The 19,011-nt window shown below is 45.6% G+C and overlaps 1 protein-coding gene across 1 annotated transcript in view; it reads right to left on the bottom strand.

Moving 5' to 3' along the window:
• Nucleotides 1-1,514: 1,514 nt before the first annotated feature.
• Nucleotides 1,515-19,011, bottom strand: part of hivep2a (HIVEP zinc finger 2a) — a 51,650-nt gene continuing 34,153 nt past the window's right edge. Inside the window, exons 3-9 of the mRNA XM_064925255.1 lie at nucleotides 12,299-12,368; nucleotides 7,060-12,190; nucleotides 6,645-6,796; nucleotides 5,639-5,814; nucleotides 5,325-5,426; nucleotides 3,937-4,877; nucleotides 1,515-3,182 (exon numbers count right to left, since the gene is read on the bottom strand). Coding sequence (XP_064781327.1) covers nucleotides 2,316-3,182; nucleotides 3,937-4,877; nucleotides 5,325-5,426; nucleotides 5,639-5,814; nucleotides 6,645-6,796; nucleotides 7,060-11,949 — 7,128 coding nt within the window. The 5' untranslated portion in view covers nucleotides 11,950-12,190; nucleotides 12,299-12,368 and the 3' untranslated portion in view covers nucleotides 1,515-2,315. The remainder of the gene's footprint in view (nucleotides 3,183-3,936; nucleotides 4,878-5,324; nucleotides 5,427-5,638; nucleotides 5,815-6,644; nucleotides 6,797-7,059; nucleotides 12,191-12,298; nucleotides 12,369-19,011) is intronic.

Here is a 19,011-nt window from a genome sequence, read left to right as displayed (position 1 = left end):
AAACCAAAGGGAAGTAACTATGTGTTCTACGCAGTATGACAGTGATAGCCTAAGATTAGCAACTGGAGAGCTCTTTCAGGTTTTACAGAAGAGCTATAACTGAGTTAAGTTTACCAAAGGCCGACACTTATTATGTGTGCAGACTCCTATTGTGCCTATGGTACTGTAAAGTAGGACATGTACTGTAAAGTAGGACATTTACTGTAGGCCTACGTGATATTGCAAGTGTGCCCACATACAGTGAGGCCCAAAGGTATTTGGAAAGAATTAAAGCATCGAGGACATTTTATTGTAGTGGTATTTATTTGAGAACAACAATCGGTTTTATTTCCACCTGCACTGTGATTAATTGTTGAAACTGGGGTCTTCCATGATATTGTACTTTCCACTGAACATCACAATGTTACCCTTTTTATGTATGTTTAACATCTTTCTTTTTTTTCTTTCTATACTATGATTTGTGCTTTGATACCTTAGATTTTAAAGACATGTTGATACAGTTAGGTGAATACCAAGGACTAGTGACAAAAATGTCCAAAGAGTAAATTACACAGATCTTATACACACCATACAAAATACAGATATACACACATGAGTGACGAGCGGAATGCTCCTGTTCGTTTAGGTTGTTTATTCGCAAACAGGTTTTTAAAAGCAACTGGATTCCAAATCCCAGTTCCAAAATTGAGATACAGCATTATTGGATAGTACCCCCCCAAATTTAGGAAACATAAGGTGCATTTTTCAGAGTTCTGGATATCTGTGTGTACAAGCATTTAATATGTTTTGTTTTGTTGATGAACTGACGTCATTGCCCAGAATTAACTCTTTCCATGTATAAATGTGTATGACTGTGTGAGTGTAAGCCGCTGGGGTCTCCTAGTAGGTAACACACTGGGGTCTCACTAATCTCTCTCTGTGTGTGTGTGTGCGTGTGCGTGTGTGTGTGTGTGTGTGTGTGTGTGTGTGTGTGTGTGTGTGTGTGTGTGTGTGTGTGTGTGTGTGTGTGTGTGTGTGTGTGTGTGTGTGTGTGTGTGTGCGTGCATGCGTCTGTGTATGTGTGTGTGTGTGTATACAAATTCATGGGCATTCAATATTTACATCAGCTGGAATGTTCCCCATACTAATCAATAAATCAAGTACTTCAAGCAACGTGATTCACAGAAGATCAAACTATCTTTAATATTTCACTACTACTTCAGTAAGCGTTGAATGAAAACAAAAAATAAAAGCACATTGATTCACTTAATGCTGAACAGTTATACTTTTTGTAAAAAATGTAAAATCACAACTAGTGTAGCCAATCCAGCGAACAGGATCCAGCGAACAAGGTCCAAGCATTTGGAACTGACTACCATACTGTATGTGGGTGTCAATCTAAAACCTAAGTGCACATATATATATTATATATTATATATATATATATATATATATATATATATATATATATATATATATTATATATATATATATATATATATATATATATATATATATATATATATATATTATATACTAGATATATATTCTGGTAAATTGTATCATATGTATATACCTCCAAGTAAAGTGCATTCACTTAGGTGTATATAAATACTTCTAACATATAAAGCCATTTTACAGTGTACATATTGTTTGCTCTAATTATGCCATAGCAAAACCCATGCTTTACATAGAAAAGGCATCCACAACATTAAGAAAAATGTACATTTTATGAAACATGATACAATAAATAGTATTATAGAATTGCTGCTGTACACAAAAGCCATTTAATTTCACTCATATAAAAATATGTTTTAGTGCAACCTTACATATATTGATACTTCACATCATTCAGACTCAAGTGTCTAAAAAAAGACGAGAAATTGCATTTATTACAAAGCTGATACACAAACGTGATATATTAACATATCTTCCTGCTTAATATGCTTATAAGAATATAAGCAAAAAGTAAAGAAAAGGCACACACATCTGTACATTTAAAAGTACCAGACTGGAGTCCATCATCAATTTGGTCAGGCTCATATATAAGTTAACATACTGTATGTATATTCTCTGAAAATTTAAATAAGAAAGAAATTGTTAAAATAGCAAACCAGGTTATAAAAGGCATGCTATACATTGAAACTACAGAGTATCTACTTAATTTGCTTGTTTAAAGACTTGTTTGTGTGTGTGTGTGTTTAAATGTCTGTCTCTCTGTGTGCGCGTCATGTGTGTGTGTGTTTAAATGTCTGTCTCTCTGTGTGCGCGTCGTGTGTGTGTGTGCAATTGTAGGGGTTAATGTCTTTGCGTTGCACGTCCCTTTTTAACAATGTTCACCTGTTCTCGGTGGCATCCTTTAATATATTTTTGCCTCTCTTTGTGCTTTCTGGTCTTTCCCCTGGGCTTTGTTGACCTGGCGACCTCTCCTTGGCACAGTGGCCTGGGCCTGCCGTGGAACCCGCCGGGCCCTTTGATGTGGCTGGCAGGGAGGTCTCCGAGCTGGAGCTGGAGTGTAGGGGGAGAGGGGAGGCAGAGTGGCCGTCCGGGGACTGCCTAACCTCTAGGCCACTAAAGTGCTGAATCCTGCTGGAGGCTCTCTCCTGAGGGCTGGGGTAAGGGGGGTGAGAGGAGTGAGGCAGTGGGGGGGGATGTCTCTGATGGGCGTCTGAAGAGCACACCAACATGCCCTTCTCCAGAGTGTCATGTTCTGTAGCGATGCGGAGCGAGGCGATAGCATTGGTACAAGTCTGTATGCTTTCCTCCTGCTGCTTAATGTCCTTGCTGTCTGACATGTCTGCGCTGTCCTGGCAACTTCCTGACCAGGGTAAGGACGGGCCAGGGGAGGGGACCGGTGTCCCCCGAGAGGAAAAGGATGATGACACCATCCTCTCCTGGCGCTGGGGTGAGTCGGAAGACCCGGTGGAACCCCTGGACGCTCCTCCTCCCTCGGCCAGGTGGAAGGAGACCTCGCTGGTGCTGGACTCCTCGGACGTGCTCTTCTGCAGGGGGAGGCGGGCGGGGTGGGTCAGGCCGGTGACTGAGGTGGGCACGGAGTGCACCATCTGGATGCCACCGATGGGGATCATGGGGAAGGAGGTGCGGACCTGTTGCTGGGAGTGCAGGGGGAGGTGGCTGAACAGGCCCTGGTGGGGCAGAGGGGACTCCTGGCTGCTGTGGGGAGGGGAACCCTTATTCTGCTCCTGAAACAATACAGGGTGAATTCAGTACAAAGTATAGTGGCTGTAGATCAATAGGGTCTGTCGATCTTAGTATGCAGATGATCTCTGAAAGTTCTAAGTACTAAGTAAATGTTACAACTATATGCAGCAAAACATCTACACTGTGGGTACGTACTGACTGAGAAATTGTGAATGAGGAAAAGAGGGATTGTAATGGATTTTGAGAAGATAGGAAAAATCTGCTCCCACACGACAAAACTATTACCAGCTAAAAATAAGTCAAATATGAATATTTGAAAATGATACAGCTGAAGCGGGCTCCATGTCATGCTTTATTTAAACTGGGGTTCCTGGAAAGTTGGGTTTAACAAGACTCGTAAGAACAAAAACAGCAGTTATTAACCACTGAGTGATGAGCCAAGCTATGGCAGCCTTATCTGTATATCACTCAGTTCCATGGAAACAAGCCAGATGGCATGGAGAAGAGAAGAATAACTCCACAGCACATGCACATGCACACTGTACCTATTTGACCTATTTCCCCAGGGATTCTTAATTAGAAATAGAAATGTCTGCAGATAGAGTAGCACTATATGGTGGTCCTTCATGGGTCCATTGTACTTTAACTTTTAAGTTCGACTCTCTAAGACGGTTGAAGGCAGAGACCATTCATTAGTTAACATACCGTCAGTAAGGACTTGTTTATGAAGGCTCAAGTGCAGTGTGAATAGAATAAAATAGAAGAGAACAGTTGAATATGTTCTGGAACACTTACTGTCTCCATCTCTGAGTGGTTCCTACTGCGCTGGCCCAGTGACACCATCTCTGAGTCTAGGTGCTGACTTAGACTCCAAGGGGAACTGTGATGATGCATTCCCCTCCTGGGGGAGACAGGTCTGATCATGCCCCGGGGGTGATTGCGTGGAGACAGCTCCCTCCTGCCCGCAAGGTCCCTGCCCGGTGACGTGGGGCGTCCGGCGTGGGACAGGGGCGAGAGGTGACCTCTGGCGGACAGGTCCCTCCGAGGCGAGAGGTCCCTCCTGAAGGAGATGTCTCTCTTGGGGGAGATGTGCCTGAGAGGGGACACCTCTCTGTGGGGTGACAGGCGGCCACGGGGGGACAGGTCCCGTCGGGGGGAGAGGTACTTGCGTGAGGAGGTGGTGGGGGAGGGCTCTCGGAGAGGGGAGGACCCCAGGCCTGGAGACGAGAGGCGAGACGGGGACAGGTCAAAGGAGGAGGAGCTGTGATCTGTGAACAGGCCAAAGTCCTTGTCCATGGAGCTGGGTATGTCTAGCCTGTTCTTATAGTCCTCGCCCAGGGCGCCCTGCAGCAGACGCTGATACTCTGCCATCTGGCCCTGGCCTGCACGCTCGCTGGGCACCATGAGCTGGGTGATCTGGATGCTGGGCAGGCTGGTGAAGTAGCTGAAGATGGGAGGTTTGGGGCCGTGGCCCAGCAGGTCTGAGGAGCAGGCACTCTGAGAGGCCGCCACAGCTGTGATGGAGAGAGACGGTATGCCATAGGGCTGAGGGCTAGTGCTTCTGGAGCGTGTTTTCGGCGTGGAGTCGCCATCGTAATCGTCGTCATCGTCTTCATCATCATCCACCTCATCCCCGTCATCCTCGCCACCATCAGAATCATCAGCGTCTGAGAACTGGTGGTCCGCCATAATGCCTGACATCTTCCCAGACTCCCTCTGGCCATCCTCGGCATTGTCTAAAAAGAAACATATTGGTTAATCAACCGTTGATCCAGTCGCTATGCAAATGCAATAACAGTAGCCTACTTTATTCTTCAAGACAAATAAACGGCATTTAGTGCCGTTTTAACAAGGAAATGGGATATAAAAACACAGTAGGACTTTTTATATTTATGCGTTTTACAGATATTTTACAGCAACCGCAATTTATTTCAGTTGGATTGAATAGGTCACTGGAGTTCTTTTATACTCTATGCAGAATGATGGGATTCAAGCAGGGGAAATGTGAACTGTGTATCTTAAAGTTGGATATTTTACATAAACCTGGCAGAGAGGTGGCTCCTGTTTTTCATTATGATAATTGTCCCTCAAGAACCGCACCAGTGCAACTTACAGGGCTCAGCATTTGTGAAATATTGGCTCATCTCTACACAATGTGCTCAGTCAGTCTGTCTGATTCATACCAGCTTCCTCGGCGTCAGGATCCTCCACTGATGTCACTGACACCCCGAGTTCCAAGCACTTCTTCATGTGGGCTTTCGACTTCATGTGTTTTGTCAGGTTTCCTGAAACAAGAGTTTACAACTTTTAAAAAGTCTTACTGGAAGCAGCATACTCTCCTCATGCAATGTAAACCGAAGTCTGTATTTGCAGTTCTACATAGATCATTTCCCAGTGTGAACACTGTTTATGCTTGAACTATCAGGTTAAATTACTTGAGAGGAAAGGTGTACATTCGTATATATCTGGTTATATGAAGTGGAAGAAGGAAACCCACCTTTGGTTTTAAAAGCAAAGTTGCAGAACTTGCAGACATACGGCCGGACATCGGTGTGTGTGCGGATATGTTTCTTCAGCATGCTTGGCTTCTTACAGCGGATCCCACACTCTTCACAGATGTACTTCCCTCTTCCTCTACCTCGCACGTAAACATAGTCTTCATTGGATTTGTACCTGAAATCATAAGAAGAGCAGATTTTTCAACGTTATTGGAGGATATTGGGTATATCGAAGCATGTGTTAAGGGGGCAAATATCAAGTACACCAAACAGACCACTTTACATTGGGAAGGTTTGCCTTATACTGCTGAGAGAAAATTATTCTGGTGCCAAATTCAACTGGGTATTGGTCAGAGATATTTTTACAGCTGTTCCCATTTATGAAATGGAATTCATATACATTTTTCTCACTGTACATGGTAATATCATAAAAGAGACATTACAGATATGTGATTTTGAAAACATTTCAGATGATTGAAAAACTAATTTGGAAATCTATTTTTTGCTTGCACCGAAGCAAAATGTTACAGTAGCCTCATGCACAGTAGTCAATGATACCCTTGGCTGTTAAACAACAAAACTTTGCTCTACTATATTTCTATAAAAACAGAAGCCTATACTAGTAACTCCTTTCAACCACAATTAAAATACACCTGATAAATACATCCCGTTTTTTTTATCTATCAAATTTCTACAGAAAACACCCTCAAGTCCATAAATGTGAAGTAATAAAAAATGTGAAGTAATTTTAAAAATTCAGGTAATACTTCATTTCCAGTTATCACAGTCATTGTATTACCATTCTCAAATAATATCATCTCTGAAGAAGTGGTTTCAGCCACCAGGCAATAAATAAAGTCCCTGTTCGTCTTCTGCGTTTCACAAAACTGTACATTTTGTGTAAAAGTCACAACAATATACAAATTTAGGCAGCCGCCTCGAAAAGGTGCCACACTGATATTAAAAAGCTTTCAATTTTTTTTAATGGCAGCCATCTTCACATACCCTCCTTCAAAGATTTTGATGCGAGTGGGCTCAGTCTGCTTTGAGGAGGCCTCCTTCTCTCCGTGGTCCTCCTTGACTCGATCCCTGGAGCTCAGCCCCTTGATTTTCTTCCCATATTTGCTCACATCGAGCTGCATGAGCTCTGGCTTCATCTGCAAGTGAAAAACATGCATAACACTCAGTTAAATCCTCACAAACACACAAAAACACTTGATGGCAGATGTACTGGAATGTTGGCTTCAAAATAGACTTTTATCCCAGATTGGTTTCTAATATTGTAGGAGATTTCACACTCTCTAAAGCATGCAAATTCTAAACCTTGAATACTTATTTAGTAACAAACCGTTAACCACCCATTAACCAATAAATACATTAACTATGAATAGATGGCATGCTGTATGTGACGTGTAATTACCTGTTCAAACTTCTGCTTCCAAGCAAGAGAGGACACAAGTTTTCCAGTCCTGGGTTGATACATAGCAGCCATCGTGTAGGTTTCTGTGTTCTTCCTCTGCTTGGAGCAGAGCAGGGCCAGAGTAGCCTTGGTGCTGAGGCTGAGAGGGTTGGGGTTGTAGGAGCTGACGCACCAGGAGCCATAGACAGAAGTCAGGGGAGTCGTCTGAGCGTTGTTTGGCTTGGTGTAATTCAGGAAGCACCAGCTGACACTGGTTGTCGTGCGAAGACTGGGGAACTGAAAGAAATGCTGAACGTCGGCCAGATCTGTGAGCATTAGAGTGCTTCCGGCAGCACCCCCACTCTGATTGGCAGCCAGCTGCACCAGCATGTTGACAGGTATCTTGCTGCCCATGAGTGGCTTGGCTTCCTCTGGAGTGTCACTGGAGGAGACCATGAACTGTGGGCTGCAGCTAGCCTCTGGGGTGGAGTCATCTACGTCCAGCTCCTCTGGGGACTCTCTGCCACCAGGGAAGTCCGTCACGATTTGCAGAGGGGGAGTGAAGCTGTCAGCTGGTGGCACATCAGGTATGTGAGGTGCGTTGGAACGCACTGGGATTTTGGTGGAGGGGAAGTCTGCTGGTGGGGAAGAGGACATCCTCTCCTGATCGTCCATTGAACCCTCGCTCTTCAGAGGGACACACTTTGATAACTTACCGCTGTCTTTCGAAGCACTCAGCTCGACAGCGCTCAGCTCCTTTACAATCTGACCGTACATCTTCTCCTCCTTGACCCGTTTCTGCTGTTTGGTCTCTATAAAGAGTTCCAGGCTACTGGCGGGTGATAGCATCCGCTTGCTTCCCCCAATACTGGAGGACGCATCCGTGGTGGAGATGGTTCCTGATGTCAACGACAGCGGAATTCCCGTGTTCAGTCTCCCGTGTTCAGTGTTCAGATCCGGAATATTCCACAGTGGATAACGTAGAGCTCCCTCAGACTGACCAAGGATCTGAGATAAATTGAAGCCAACGCCTTGCTTTGAAACAGTGCAACCTGTGGGTGAACTAGATGATACACTCTCTGAGCATATGACTCTTGCTGAATAAGTGCTCTGGCCATGGTTAGCTAAGAGTTGTGAAACACTTGTGTACATAACACTTCCATAAGATGGCACTTGAGTCTGTATCCTAACGGGGACTAGCATACCTGGGAGAGATGACTGTGAACCTGCATTCTGAGTGGCGAAGATTGGCTGGACCTGTTGCAGGAGCACCGTGCTCTCGGTGAGGGCCACTTTAGACGGTAGAGATCCGTAATGCTGGGCCTGGGGGGAGGCTCTGGGGGGATACTGATAGCTCTGACTGATAGCACCGTCAGCTTTTGCATCGCATTGCTCCTGAATCTGCTGTAGCTGATTAAGAGGTGGGTTGGGTTTCTGGATCATGTGTGGTAGACTAGGCTGTCTGATATGTAGTTGCTGTAACTGGTGTGGCTGGAAAGCCAGATGCTGCTTGTGTCTCTGTGTGGACTCGGGATGCCAGAACAGACCCGGCTGACATGGCAGGAAAGGCAGTGAAGCCAAGCTGTTCTGGAGTGAGGAGTATTGCATCGTTTCCTTGCTCATGAGCTCGTGACCTGGATGCTCTCCCTCAGATGACTGTTGACTTGGCAGACGAGATGACTTCTGGAACAGTGGTGAGTCGTCCTGGCTGTCCTCACTAATGCTCTGTTGCAGAAGATGATGATGTGACCCTCTCTTGGGTCTTGCTACTTCGCTGGCTGATGCACCGAGAGAACTTTGAGAGGATGGGGGGCTCTGCCAAGATGAGGGTCCATGGTCCGAGTGCTCTTGCTTGACAGTAATTTCGAGACCACCATGCTCATGCACCGCAGTCTCAGGGTAAACGCTGAGGGATGCCTGCCTTACTAGATAGCCCCGTCTCCGATCTTTCATGGCTGATGCACTGGAGTAAACCTCTCCCTGTCTGGATGATGTTGAGAGGCTACCATAGTCGAAGGACTTGCTACGGATCTCTGGGATCTCGGTGGGCAGAGCGCTGGGAGCCTGTTCTGAGGAGGAGCGTCGCATCTCCCTCTGCTGGTGATGACCGGGGATAGTGAGAGAGTTTCCGCTGTACTCAGACTGCTTGCCAAAGTCCTCCTGCTTGGACGGTGACACAGACTTTAGGCTCTCTTCCCTGTCAAAGGACATAGAGAAGCTGGAGCTGTGGGACAGGTTGCTCTCCTGGCTGGGGCTCCTGGACAGGCTGGTGCAAGACTCAAAGCTGGACTCCCCAGAGGAGTGCTCCAGGTCTGCCAGACGCAGACGCTTCTTCTTAGGAGGCAGCTTCTCCGCAGGGAGCTGGGACAGTGTCTCACTCCTCTGGGGCCACTGGAACTCTTCAACGTGCTTCTCCGGCTCCTTGGTCAGTACATCTGGCTCTTTCTCTGGTTTGTCTGGCTCCTCTGTCACCCTGATTTCAGGCACTTGGATGTTAGGCTGACGTACCAGTTTTGGGGGCATGTGACAGGGCTGGTTGGATGAAACTAAATCACTGTTGCTTTGCTGCTGCAGCTCCATGCTCTCAGACCTCAGAATAAACTCTGGGCTCTGCACATCCTCTATGTTCTCTGTATCTGACTGCTCTGAATATTGGCTGGATGGTTTATCTTGCAGGTAGGCTGGGTGCTCGAAGGACTCTGACTTCTCAAAGGAGTTTGGCCTACTGAGTGAGTTGGTGTGCTGAATGACAGATATAACATTGCCAGCTGCCTTTCTGTCAGAGTCTGGGACTAGCACTACGTCCTCTGAGCACATGCTACTACAGCATGTTTCAAAACTGTCTGATTGGCTATGTGCACTGTACATAGATCCCATGGATCCCTTTCCAGTAGGTGTCCCCCTTGAACCCTCTTGACTACCTTGTTTTGAATCATAATCTCTGACCATATCTACTGAGCTACTACAACTACTGTCGTACTGGACAGGGCCATCCTCCTCATCTCCTACACTCTTTTCCTTCCTGCGTTTACGAGTGGCAATCTCTGTCATTCCCACTTTAGTACCATATGGGCTGTATGCTGTATGCTCTGGCACCACAGGACTGCGCTCCCCTAGCTTTAATGCCACGGATTGGGCTGCGTTCTTGGGAATGTGTCCATAGGTTTCATAGTCGCCATGCCCTTCATGTGCTGAATGCTCAAAAGCTGCCTGTCTCCTAAGCCTCCTCAGACCGGCAGCACCCGGGTAGAAGACATCATCAGAGGTCATCATCTCGTCAAAGGAGTGGCTCACTCTTATCCCCGGTGGGACGTTGAGGTTGGTCGGGGAGGATGTTGGCATTGAGTTACTCCTAATGAGTGTCCCTGAATCAGAAGGGGTCTCTAGTAGACCTGTGTTGCTTTGGCAAGGGCCTGTGGGATACTGCTTAGGGTCAACACCTGCTAATTGTTGCACTTCACCGCTATCATTTCGGAAAAAAATATGATCCTCAGATATCTTCCCCATTACTATGTTAGTGTCTTGGCCAACAGTGGCCATGCCACCTGCAATGGATTGTCTAGATCTAGCAGAGTTAGGTTTGTAATACCAAGTCCGACCAAACATGATCTCCTCGTAGGACTTTGCGTTTGTGTTGGGAGGGCTGATCTGTTGCTCCGCACTCTCTGAACGGGAGAAGTAGCCCGAGTCTGTGCTGCCTTTGCTGTGTGGACTCAGAAGGTTCAGGGACTGCTGGGACTGCTGGTCTGAGTCCTGTGATCCCTTCTTCTCTGTCAGTCTCAGAGCCAGTCTCTGTTTGATAGTGGGAGAGTCATCCACGCGGCCACCCTGGGAGCTGATGTGAGAAGCTTTGAGGTCCGTGAATGGGGGGCACTCCAATGCTGTTGGTGGGACCCCTTGTTTTGGGACAATTAGGATAGGCACTTTCATGGAAGCCATAGCTAGCTCCTCAGCTGAGTCAGCATATGCCGGCTCCCTACCCTTCTCCATTGTGCTTTTGTCCATCTCAAATGATATCTGGGGAATAGGGCTGCCTTTGTCCATAAACATGGAGGCCTCTGCAGTTTCCTCGTCGGTGTCTGTGCTCTGTTCACCGTCTGAGTGTACTTCCGTCTCTCCCACTGAGGATGCCTGATCCATGTCTGTGCGTGAAGCTGCCAGTTCGGAGAATGGGACTAGTCCTGCTTTGATGGCATGGGCATGAGATTTCCTGTGTTTGTACAAATTACTCTTGGTTTTAAATGAGAACCCACAGGGGACACAGGGGTAGGGGCGTTCCCCAGTGTGTGAACGAATGTGCTTCTTCAGCACGCTGGGTTTAGCACAAGCCCTTCCACAGTAGTGGCAGATATACTTCCCTGGCTTCTTGGGTTTCTGCTCCTTCTTGTATCCCTCCTCTGGTGGCTCCGGCCCTGACTGGGAATACTGGCCAAAAGAACTGGGCAAACTGGGAGATTTCTGACGAGGGAAAACTCCATGGGCACGGGAGTGTCCAGGGAATATGTCGTCGGATGGGAGCTGTCCAGCGAAGGGCCAGGCATGGGCCTCCAGACCGGGCTGTGGCTTGGCTCCAGACAGGAAGCGCTCTTGCATGGGCTGTTGTGGGTACGGTTGTGGTAGCTGGTAGGAGTAAGTACGAGGGAAAGCCTGTGCGTAGTGACTATCTTGAGATGACTGACCCATTGCAGTTGATAGCAGCTTCCCAGAGCCATACTTTCGTGCTGAGCCAGTAATATTGCTGCCACTGGCACCACTTTGAAGGATTTCGCGATGCGAGTGCCGCTTTTCCTCCGGGTCAGCAAAAGTGCTTCTTTTTGTGCCAGCTGAGGGCTCAGAGACCCACTTCCTTTGTAGCTTCTCCCGGGGATCCTTGGTGCATTTTGGTCCAGCAGCAGATTCACGTGGCTCCATTGTCCCGCTAGACGTCACTTGGGTTTCTCAAAGGTCAAATGTCAGATGCTGTCACACCTGGAGATCTTAAACAAAGGGGCCTTCCATTGCTGAAGTTGTTGGGTTGTTCCACATTTGAGTCACGAAGATCCTCTATAGTCTGCATCAGAACACTTTCTTTCTGTCAATCATACTGTAGACTTGCTAACATCCCTCCAATTTTCTGTCCAATTCATTAAATGTATGAAGATCTTTTCGTGATCTGAAAACGTAAACAGAATATATATATATATATAAATGCCATGTACTGTAAAATAAGACATGATCTTAAAAATCCTGATTGGGTACATATTTATTATTGAACACTTACCGGTCTTAAAAAAAAAGTGCTTGTTGATTTCTCTCTTTTTACAACTTCCAAAAGAATCTTCACTTAAGACCTGGAGAGAGGAGAGAGAAAGAATTCAGTGATCGAAACAAAACACTCACTGAGAAGTCACTGTTAATAACTTATGTCTCTCGGATTTTCCTCCATTTTCAAATAAATGAATCCCAGTTCGGTCATCTATATTCTCATGTACAGTGGCATGTAGTACAAAGAGTACAGTGCTAAACTAAACTGAAGTTGACTGAGTGTAGTTTCAAACTGAACCACCCCCTCTTGCTAACAGTGAGTCATCAGTACCAAATAGGCCCACGTAGTTCCTAAAAGACACAGAAACTATAAATAAACATTTGTGGTTCTATTTCCGAGTGTTAACGTACAGAAACCACACCAACACCTGAATACAGAATGAACTCCAGTCTCTGAGGCTAACATGCTGAACCTGCAAGTCTATGCTGTGTATTTCCTGATTTCAGTTTTTTTTTTCTCTGATTGCGACAGACACACACACACACACACACACACAAGGCCCCTTTGCTCTGGCGCTGCTGGGGTAAGAGCACGAAAGCTGTGTGACGCGGGTGTCTGGAGGCCAACGTGAGAACTAAAAATAGCCCGGCAGAAAACCACTGGTATTTTTAGCACCGGAAATATTTACTTTTGGTCCGTTTTTGTTTTCATTCTCTTCAATGCTGTTACACAAAAGGAATGTGTGCAAACACCAGAGGGATACACTACAAAGCAGGTTCAAGGAGCTAGCCAGCTAACTTTGGATTTATTTTTTTCAAGTAGCTTGAAAATCGGCATTGGTCTAATTGATTCAACAAACAAAAAAGCATATCTAACTTTAACTTTTTTTAATGAACCACAAAATCAACAGTCATTTCTGGTTGCTTATCAAAGTTAGCTGACTAACTTTGATCCAACCTTTCTAGTATACCCCTCTGGACATCCCATAAGCCCTCTGTGGAAGCCTGAGTTTCGCAACTACAGTTTCGCAACTACAGTATAAGTGGTTGGATGGAGGTTTGTTACAGGCCAGAGCCCCTTTCTGTAAATATCACCAACAATATCGTAAAACACCCATATATGTTTCAATCAAATCAAAAGCCAAATGTGTATGTTTCAAAACAGCCAGGTTTTGCTACGTTTAAAAATAGGAAAATACAGAAAGCAGAGTCTCAATTGATACACACCTGCATGAACAGATGTTGATACCAACTTAATGAAATGCGCTTGATTGACAGCTTTGTAAAGAAAATGTAGATATAGATACATTCTGAGAGAGAGATTCAGAGAGGAATATTAAATAACAAAGATGTCTAAGCCTAAAGTACTTGTACCTGCCTCTTAACTCCTCCTAGCTTATTTTCACAAAATATTTTCTCAATTGCTAGTATTTTGTGAAATAAGGGTCAACTGACGCAATTGAGCTTCATGATACCAGTGCAAACCTATCACTGAGTGGAAAAGAGCAATCTGTCTAAGCTGGGCTCAGTTTCATATATCACACTTAATGGCGGCCACGTTGGCACACCCCTCGCCCCCTCTCGCCTCTCCACAATTAGGAGCATCTCCTTCCTTCAATGAATCTTTCTAGCTCTGCTGCTGGGCACCAGGGATGTGGATGCAATGCTGATAAACAGAAAAGTATCTCTTGTTAATCTATACAGATCTGCTACCATGATGCCGAAGCATAAGCTTACCATTTTGTAAATCAAAGTATTGAATGGGTTATATAAAGTGCTATTCATCCCAACTAAAACCCTGTCCTATTTTCTGATTGAGTGTGGGTGAGAATATTCATTGGCATCCGTTTCAAGTAGAGTACCTGGAGGAAGTGTGCGTGGGACAGTGACAGAGGCAGTGTGTCAGGGACACTTCGCTCTATAGAAACGGAACATGCTCAAAGATATAAACAGAAACACTCCACTGGATGATTCAAGCATTTTATGTAACATCTCCATAGTCCAACAGTACATCATCTGATATGATGGCCCTCTGCCAACAACTGATGCCCCTCATAAGGCAGACATTTTTATTATACAGTACACCGGCCCCTACAGTAAGTTTCTGCACGCATTCACGAGCACATACACACATCACGCCATGCACTACATATACCTCCATCAACCCCTCCTCCCCCAGAGGTATGCATAATGGGGGAGGACAGAACGCTGAGAGAGAGCCTCTGCCCACCTTCGGCCCAGTTCTGGTTTCTGACTGGGGATCTACGGGGAGTGTAGGAGGCTGCAAGCCTGGGGCAGTGCCATGCCCTATACACTGACGCACATCTCCATTGTGAAAAGATCAAACCTTATAGAGGCCCTTTAACTCTAGCAAAATACGTCCTCTTTCCAAAGCAGGGATTAGGTATTGAGCGTTTTTTGGGCAGGCAGATTCAGGAGAGAGGATTATAGAATGTTGTGCTATTTTGTGTGTCAATCACTTATGTGTGGCAGCCATAGTTATCCTTAAACCATTTGGACAGCCAAGATGCCACATACCAATTTGAAGTGCTTGGAATTCCTTTCAACACTGAAATAGAGAATAGAGTGAATCCCGTTTTATTTTTCTTTCCCTCAAATACCAACATCTGAAGTTAAAATTAACCATGACGCCATATTTCTCCCTGTCCAACCAAAAGTTCAATGCAGGACAAGAGCACTGTAAATAAATACACAAACACAATAGTGTAAATAAACGTCTTAATAACAGTCTTTAACACTGTTATTATCGACTGCTCTGCTGTTTTAGACCTGCCAGCATTACATGTTATAACACAAATAGAGACAATTCAATCAACCTCATCTGCTTCCAGTCCCATCTCTCTTACAGAGTTTGGCAATTCAAAAATGTGTCTAATTCCTCTAGAAACAAAGGTTAGTCACATGGGCAGACGCCTGTGTGCTTTGGTTATCGCTTCAATCAGAGGGCCATTCGATTAGCACAGTGGCCTAATTCAGTGGCCCGTCTGTGGGGTTGACCGTGACACACCCACCTGCGTGCGGTCGCGGTGGCGTGTTTTTAGGGCTCCGGTTACCCCCTTTTGTTTGTCCTCCTGGTGACATCACATTCACAACACAGCCATGTAGGCAGGCACACACACACACACACACACACACACACACACACACACACACACACACACACACACACACACACACACACACACACACACACACACACAGGCCGTTTCTGAGCAGAAACAGGCACAGTTTCTTGTACTTTCCAGGGCAGACTCTGAATAATTCAAGGCATTGCTAATTGTTTCCATTCAGTAATTACAGAGTTTATGGTAGTCCTGCCTAGAAGTGCATCATGGTCAGTACCTCAGCCTCAGGAGGCCTAATGAGACCCCCCAACTGAAACCTCTTATTTATTTATCTGTGTGTTGGCTTGTTTCATTTTCTTTCTTTGTTTTTTTCCCTCTGGCTTTTATGGGAAGATAGAACTGGCATAGAAACACATACATATCTGCATGCTATCGTTTCTTTATCTTTCCTTACAGTGGGAATGAGAGGGGAGCTGGGTCGGTGTGCTGTGGTCTTTGTTCCAGCTATCCAGCTCATTAGGGATGGAGGCAACTTTAACAGCTCCAACTGGCTTTATCAACTGCTCGCTGTGGGAAAATGTGAAAGGGCTCTGAAAATAGATTGAGGCAAAGGCTCGTACAAATAAAGTATTGTGTGTTTTAGGAGCATCTGTCTCAACGTTGCCTTTCACCTGAACGGGTTCAGGGACTTCTTCACAATGTGCTGTATTCAGAATCACTTGGTTCTCAAATGGACTGCATGTACATCATTGACAGAGCACACATGTTTGTGCGGCTATAGAAAGGAATGAATCAGCTGTATTAATGATGCGGTCTTGGACACACTTCTCAGTTCTGTTCAGTTGCAGGATCATTTGTGGCTCTAAAGGTGAACAAAAAGTAGCTTGCATGGTCTTCACCAGTCTGTATCGTGTATCAACATATTCCATATTGACCATGACTAAAATAGAATGGAATACAAACATCAGCAAAACAAAGCACTATAAATAAAGGCCTCTCGGCCCGCCACAGAAAAAAAATCTTTGAAACAGAAAATATCCCTGAATCTTATTGAAATCCCAGCAATAACTATTTTCACACTTAAACTTAACTCCCAGCAGCTTGGGTTTTGACAGCATGTGACAGCACCATTTGCACAGCCAGCAGGTTTGGGGTGTGATTTTATCCCCTGTAAGCAGGTTCTGTGGATGCATCACCCAGGCTGTTTGCAAGTCAGCCCCCGGAAGTGTCATATTGACTCCTCATTAGGAGCCCAAAGATGAAGCACAGCCTGGAGCCGGGAGAGACTGCAGCTGGGAGAGATGAAGCACAGCCTGGAGCCGGGAGAGACTGCAGCTGGGAGAGACTGCAATCTGAGACTGTGAAGAGGCAGAACGCAACAGGCTGAAAAACCAGGGGAGAGAGAGAGACCATCCATCGCTCAAACAGGTCCAGATGATCAGCAGAGCCAGTTTGGCCTCACAGAGCAATACTAAAATTACAACTACAGTGTACAGTGTATTATAGAAATGTATAAGATGGTATGTGTGAATGGGCAATGTCTATAGCATGATGGGATGGATATTTTGTTTCGGGACAAACTCTCTACTGATTAAACTACTAGGTACAGGATTCAGACAAGAATCCTATCCAAACAGGCATCCACCCTGTCATATCCAGGTCTATATTTCCAGCAGCAAGTAGGAGGTTTAGCTAGGCAGTTGAATAGGATGGGAGGGGATATTTTTAACGTAGAGGATGTGTGCGTGTGAGTGGTGAAAAGAGAGAGCTGCGCTCTGCGTAGGTGAGAGGTTTTGGCTATTCTCATTCAGACTGGCTGAGGTGAGGAGTGTGGGTGATACTTCCTGTGTGAGGAACAAGCCTGAATGCTATGCAGCAGGGTGACCAAACTTATGAATTGGCGTTACGAAAGAGGCTGGTTACACAAGCTGGCTAGGCGGCTGGTCGCTCGCTCCGCTCGGGTCACCTCGACTCTCTGTGTGGGGTGAGAGTAGGAAGATGGCCGTTCAATAGGCATAGCAAACCACACCTTCAATTGCTGTGTGAACTGTGCGCAGCCCTGCAAAAGGTACAAACAATATGATAGTTGTTCCACCTTTACCTCTGACAGGCCAGGTGGGAAATTCTTGCTTCTATTTGCCTTTGTTGTTGTGAGATACCACAAACATATTTGGCATTGAACAAGTAAACATCACCCAGCAACAAATTCTAAACATATCGACGTTACAAAAATCTGGGCGCTGGCTTGTCTCTTAACAAATCGCTGTGTGCCAAATCTTCACTGGGCCATGACACCGGCCATTAAATAAGACATGGATATCAGCCCCCATGCCTGATGATGTTACTGCTGATTGTGATGAATGTTATCTGCTCATCCAAGAATGCTGGGCCATTATGAACAAGTCATCTACAGTAGGAGCACCGGCTATAAACACTATCTCTGTCCATGGTGCGGAGCTAGTCAGACACTCAGGCCAACAGCACACACCTCACCTCACAGACACTTGCCCCAAAGACACCGTTTGCTCATTTGTTTATGAGCTTTTGATTGGTGCATCCATCCAGTGTCTGATCTGACCTCTTCCTGGCTCTCTCCCAAAGGACATTAGTCAGTTCTAGAGACCAGGAGCAGAGCTGTCTGTTGGTGTTGGGTAAAGGACGACAATACAGAGCTGTCTGTTGGTGTTGGGGAAAAGGACTACAATACAGAGCTGTCTGTTGGTGTTGGGTAAAGGACTACAAACACAGAGCTGTCTGTTGGTGTTGGGGAAAAGGACTACAATACAGAGCTGTCTGTTGGTGTTGGGTAAAGTACTACAACAGAGCTGTCTGTTGGTGTTGAGTAAAGGACTACAATACAGAGCTGTCTGTTGGTGTTGAGTAAAGGACTACAATACAGAGCTGTCTGTTGGTGTTGAGTAAAGGACTACAATACAGAGCTGTCTGTTGGTGTTGGGTAAAGGACTACAAACACAGAGCTGTCTGTTGGTGTTGGGTAAAGGACTACAATACAGAGCTGTCTGTTGGTGTTGGGGAAAAGGACTGCAATACAGAGCTGTCTGTTGGTGTTGAGTAAAGGACTACAATACAGAGCTGTCTGATGGTGTTGAGTAAAGGACTACAATACAGAGCTGTCTGATGGTGTTGAGTAAAGGACTACAATACAGAGCTGTATGTTGGTGTTGAGTAAAGGACTACAATACAGAGCTGTCTGTTGGTGTTGAGTAAAGGACTTCAATACAGAGCTGTCTGTTGGTGTTGAGTAAAGGACTACAACAGAGCTGTCTGTTGGTGTTGAGTAAAGGACTACAACAGAGCTGTCTGTAGGTGTTGGGTAAAGGACTACAACAGAGCTGTCAGTGTCTGTAGGTGTTGGGTGAAGGACTACAACAGAACTGTCTGTTGGTGTTGGGTGAAGGACTACAACAGAGCTGTCTGTAGGTGTTGGGTAAAGGACTACAACAGAGCTGTCAGTGTCTGTAGGTGTTGGGTGAAGGACTACAACAGAGCTGTCTGTAGGTGTTGGGTGAAGGACTACAACAGAGCTGTCTGTAGGTGTTGGGTAAAGGACTACAACAGAGCTGTCTGTAGGTGTTGGGTGAAGGACTAAAGAGCTGTCTGTAGGTGTTGGGTGAAGGACTAC

The sequence above is a fragment of the Oncorhynchus masou genome, chromosome 19 (assembly GCF_036934945.1).
Source record: "Oncorhynchus masou masou isolate Uvic2021 chromosome 19, UVic_Omas_1.1, whole genome shotgun sequence".
Classification (NCBI taxonomy): Eukaryota; Metazoa; Chordata; class Actinopteri; order Salmoniformes; family Salmonidae; genus Oncorhynchus; species Oncorhynchus masou.
Note: the sequence above shows the minus strand (reverse complement) of the source record. Positions and strands in the feature narration are given on the sequence as shown.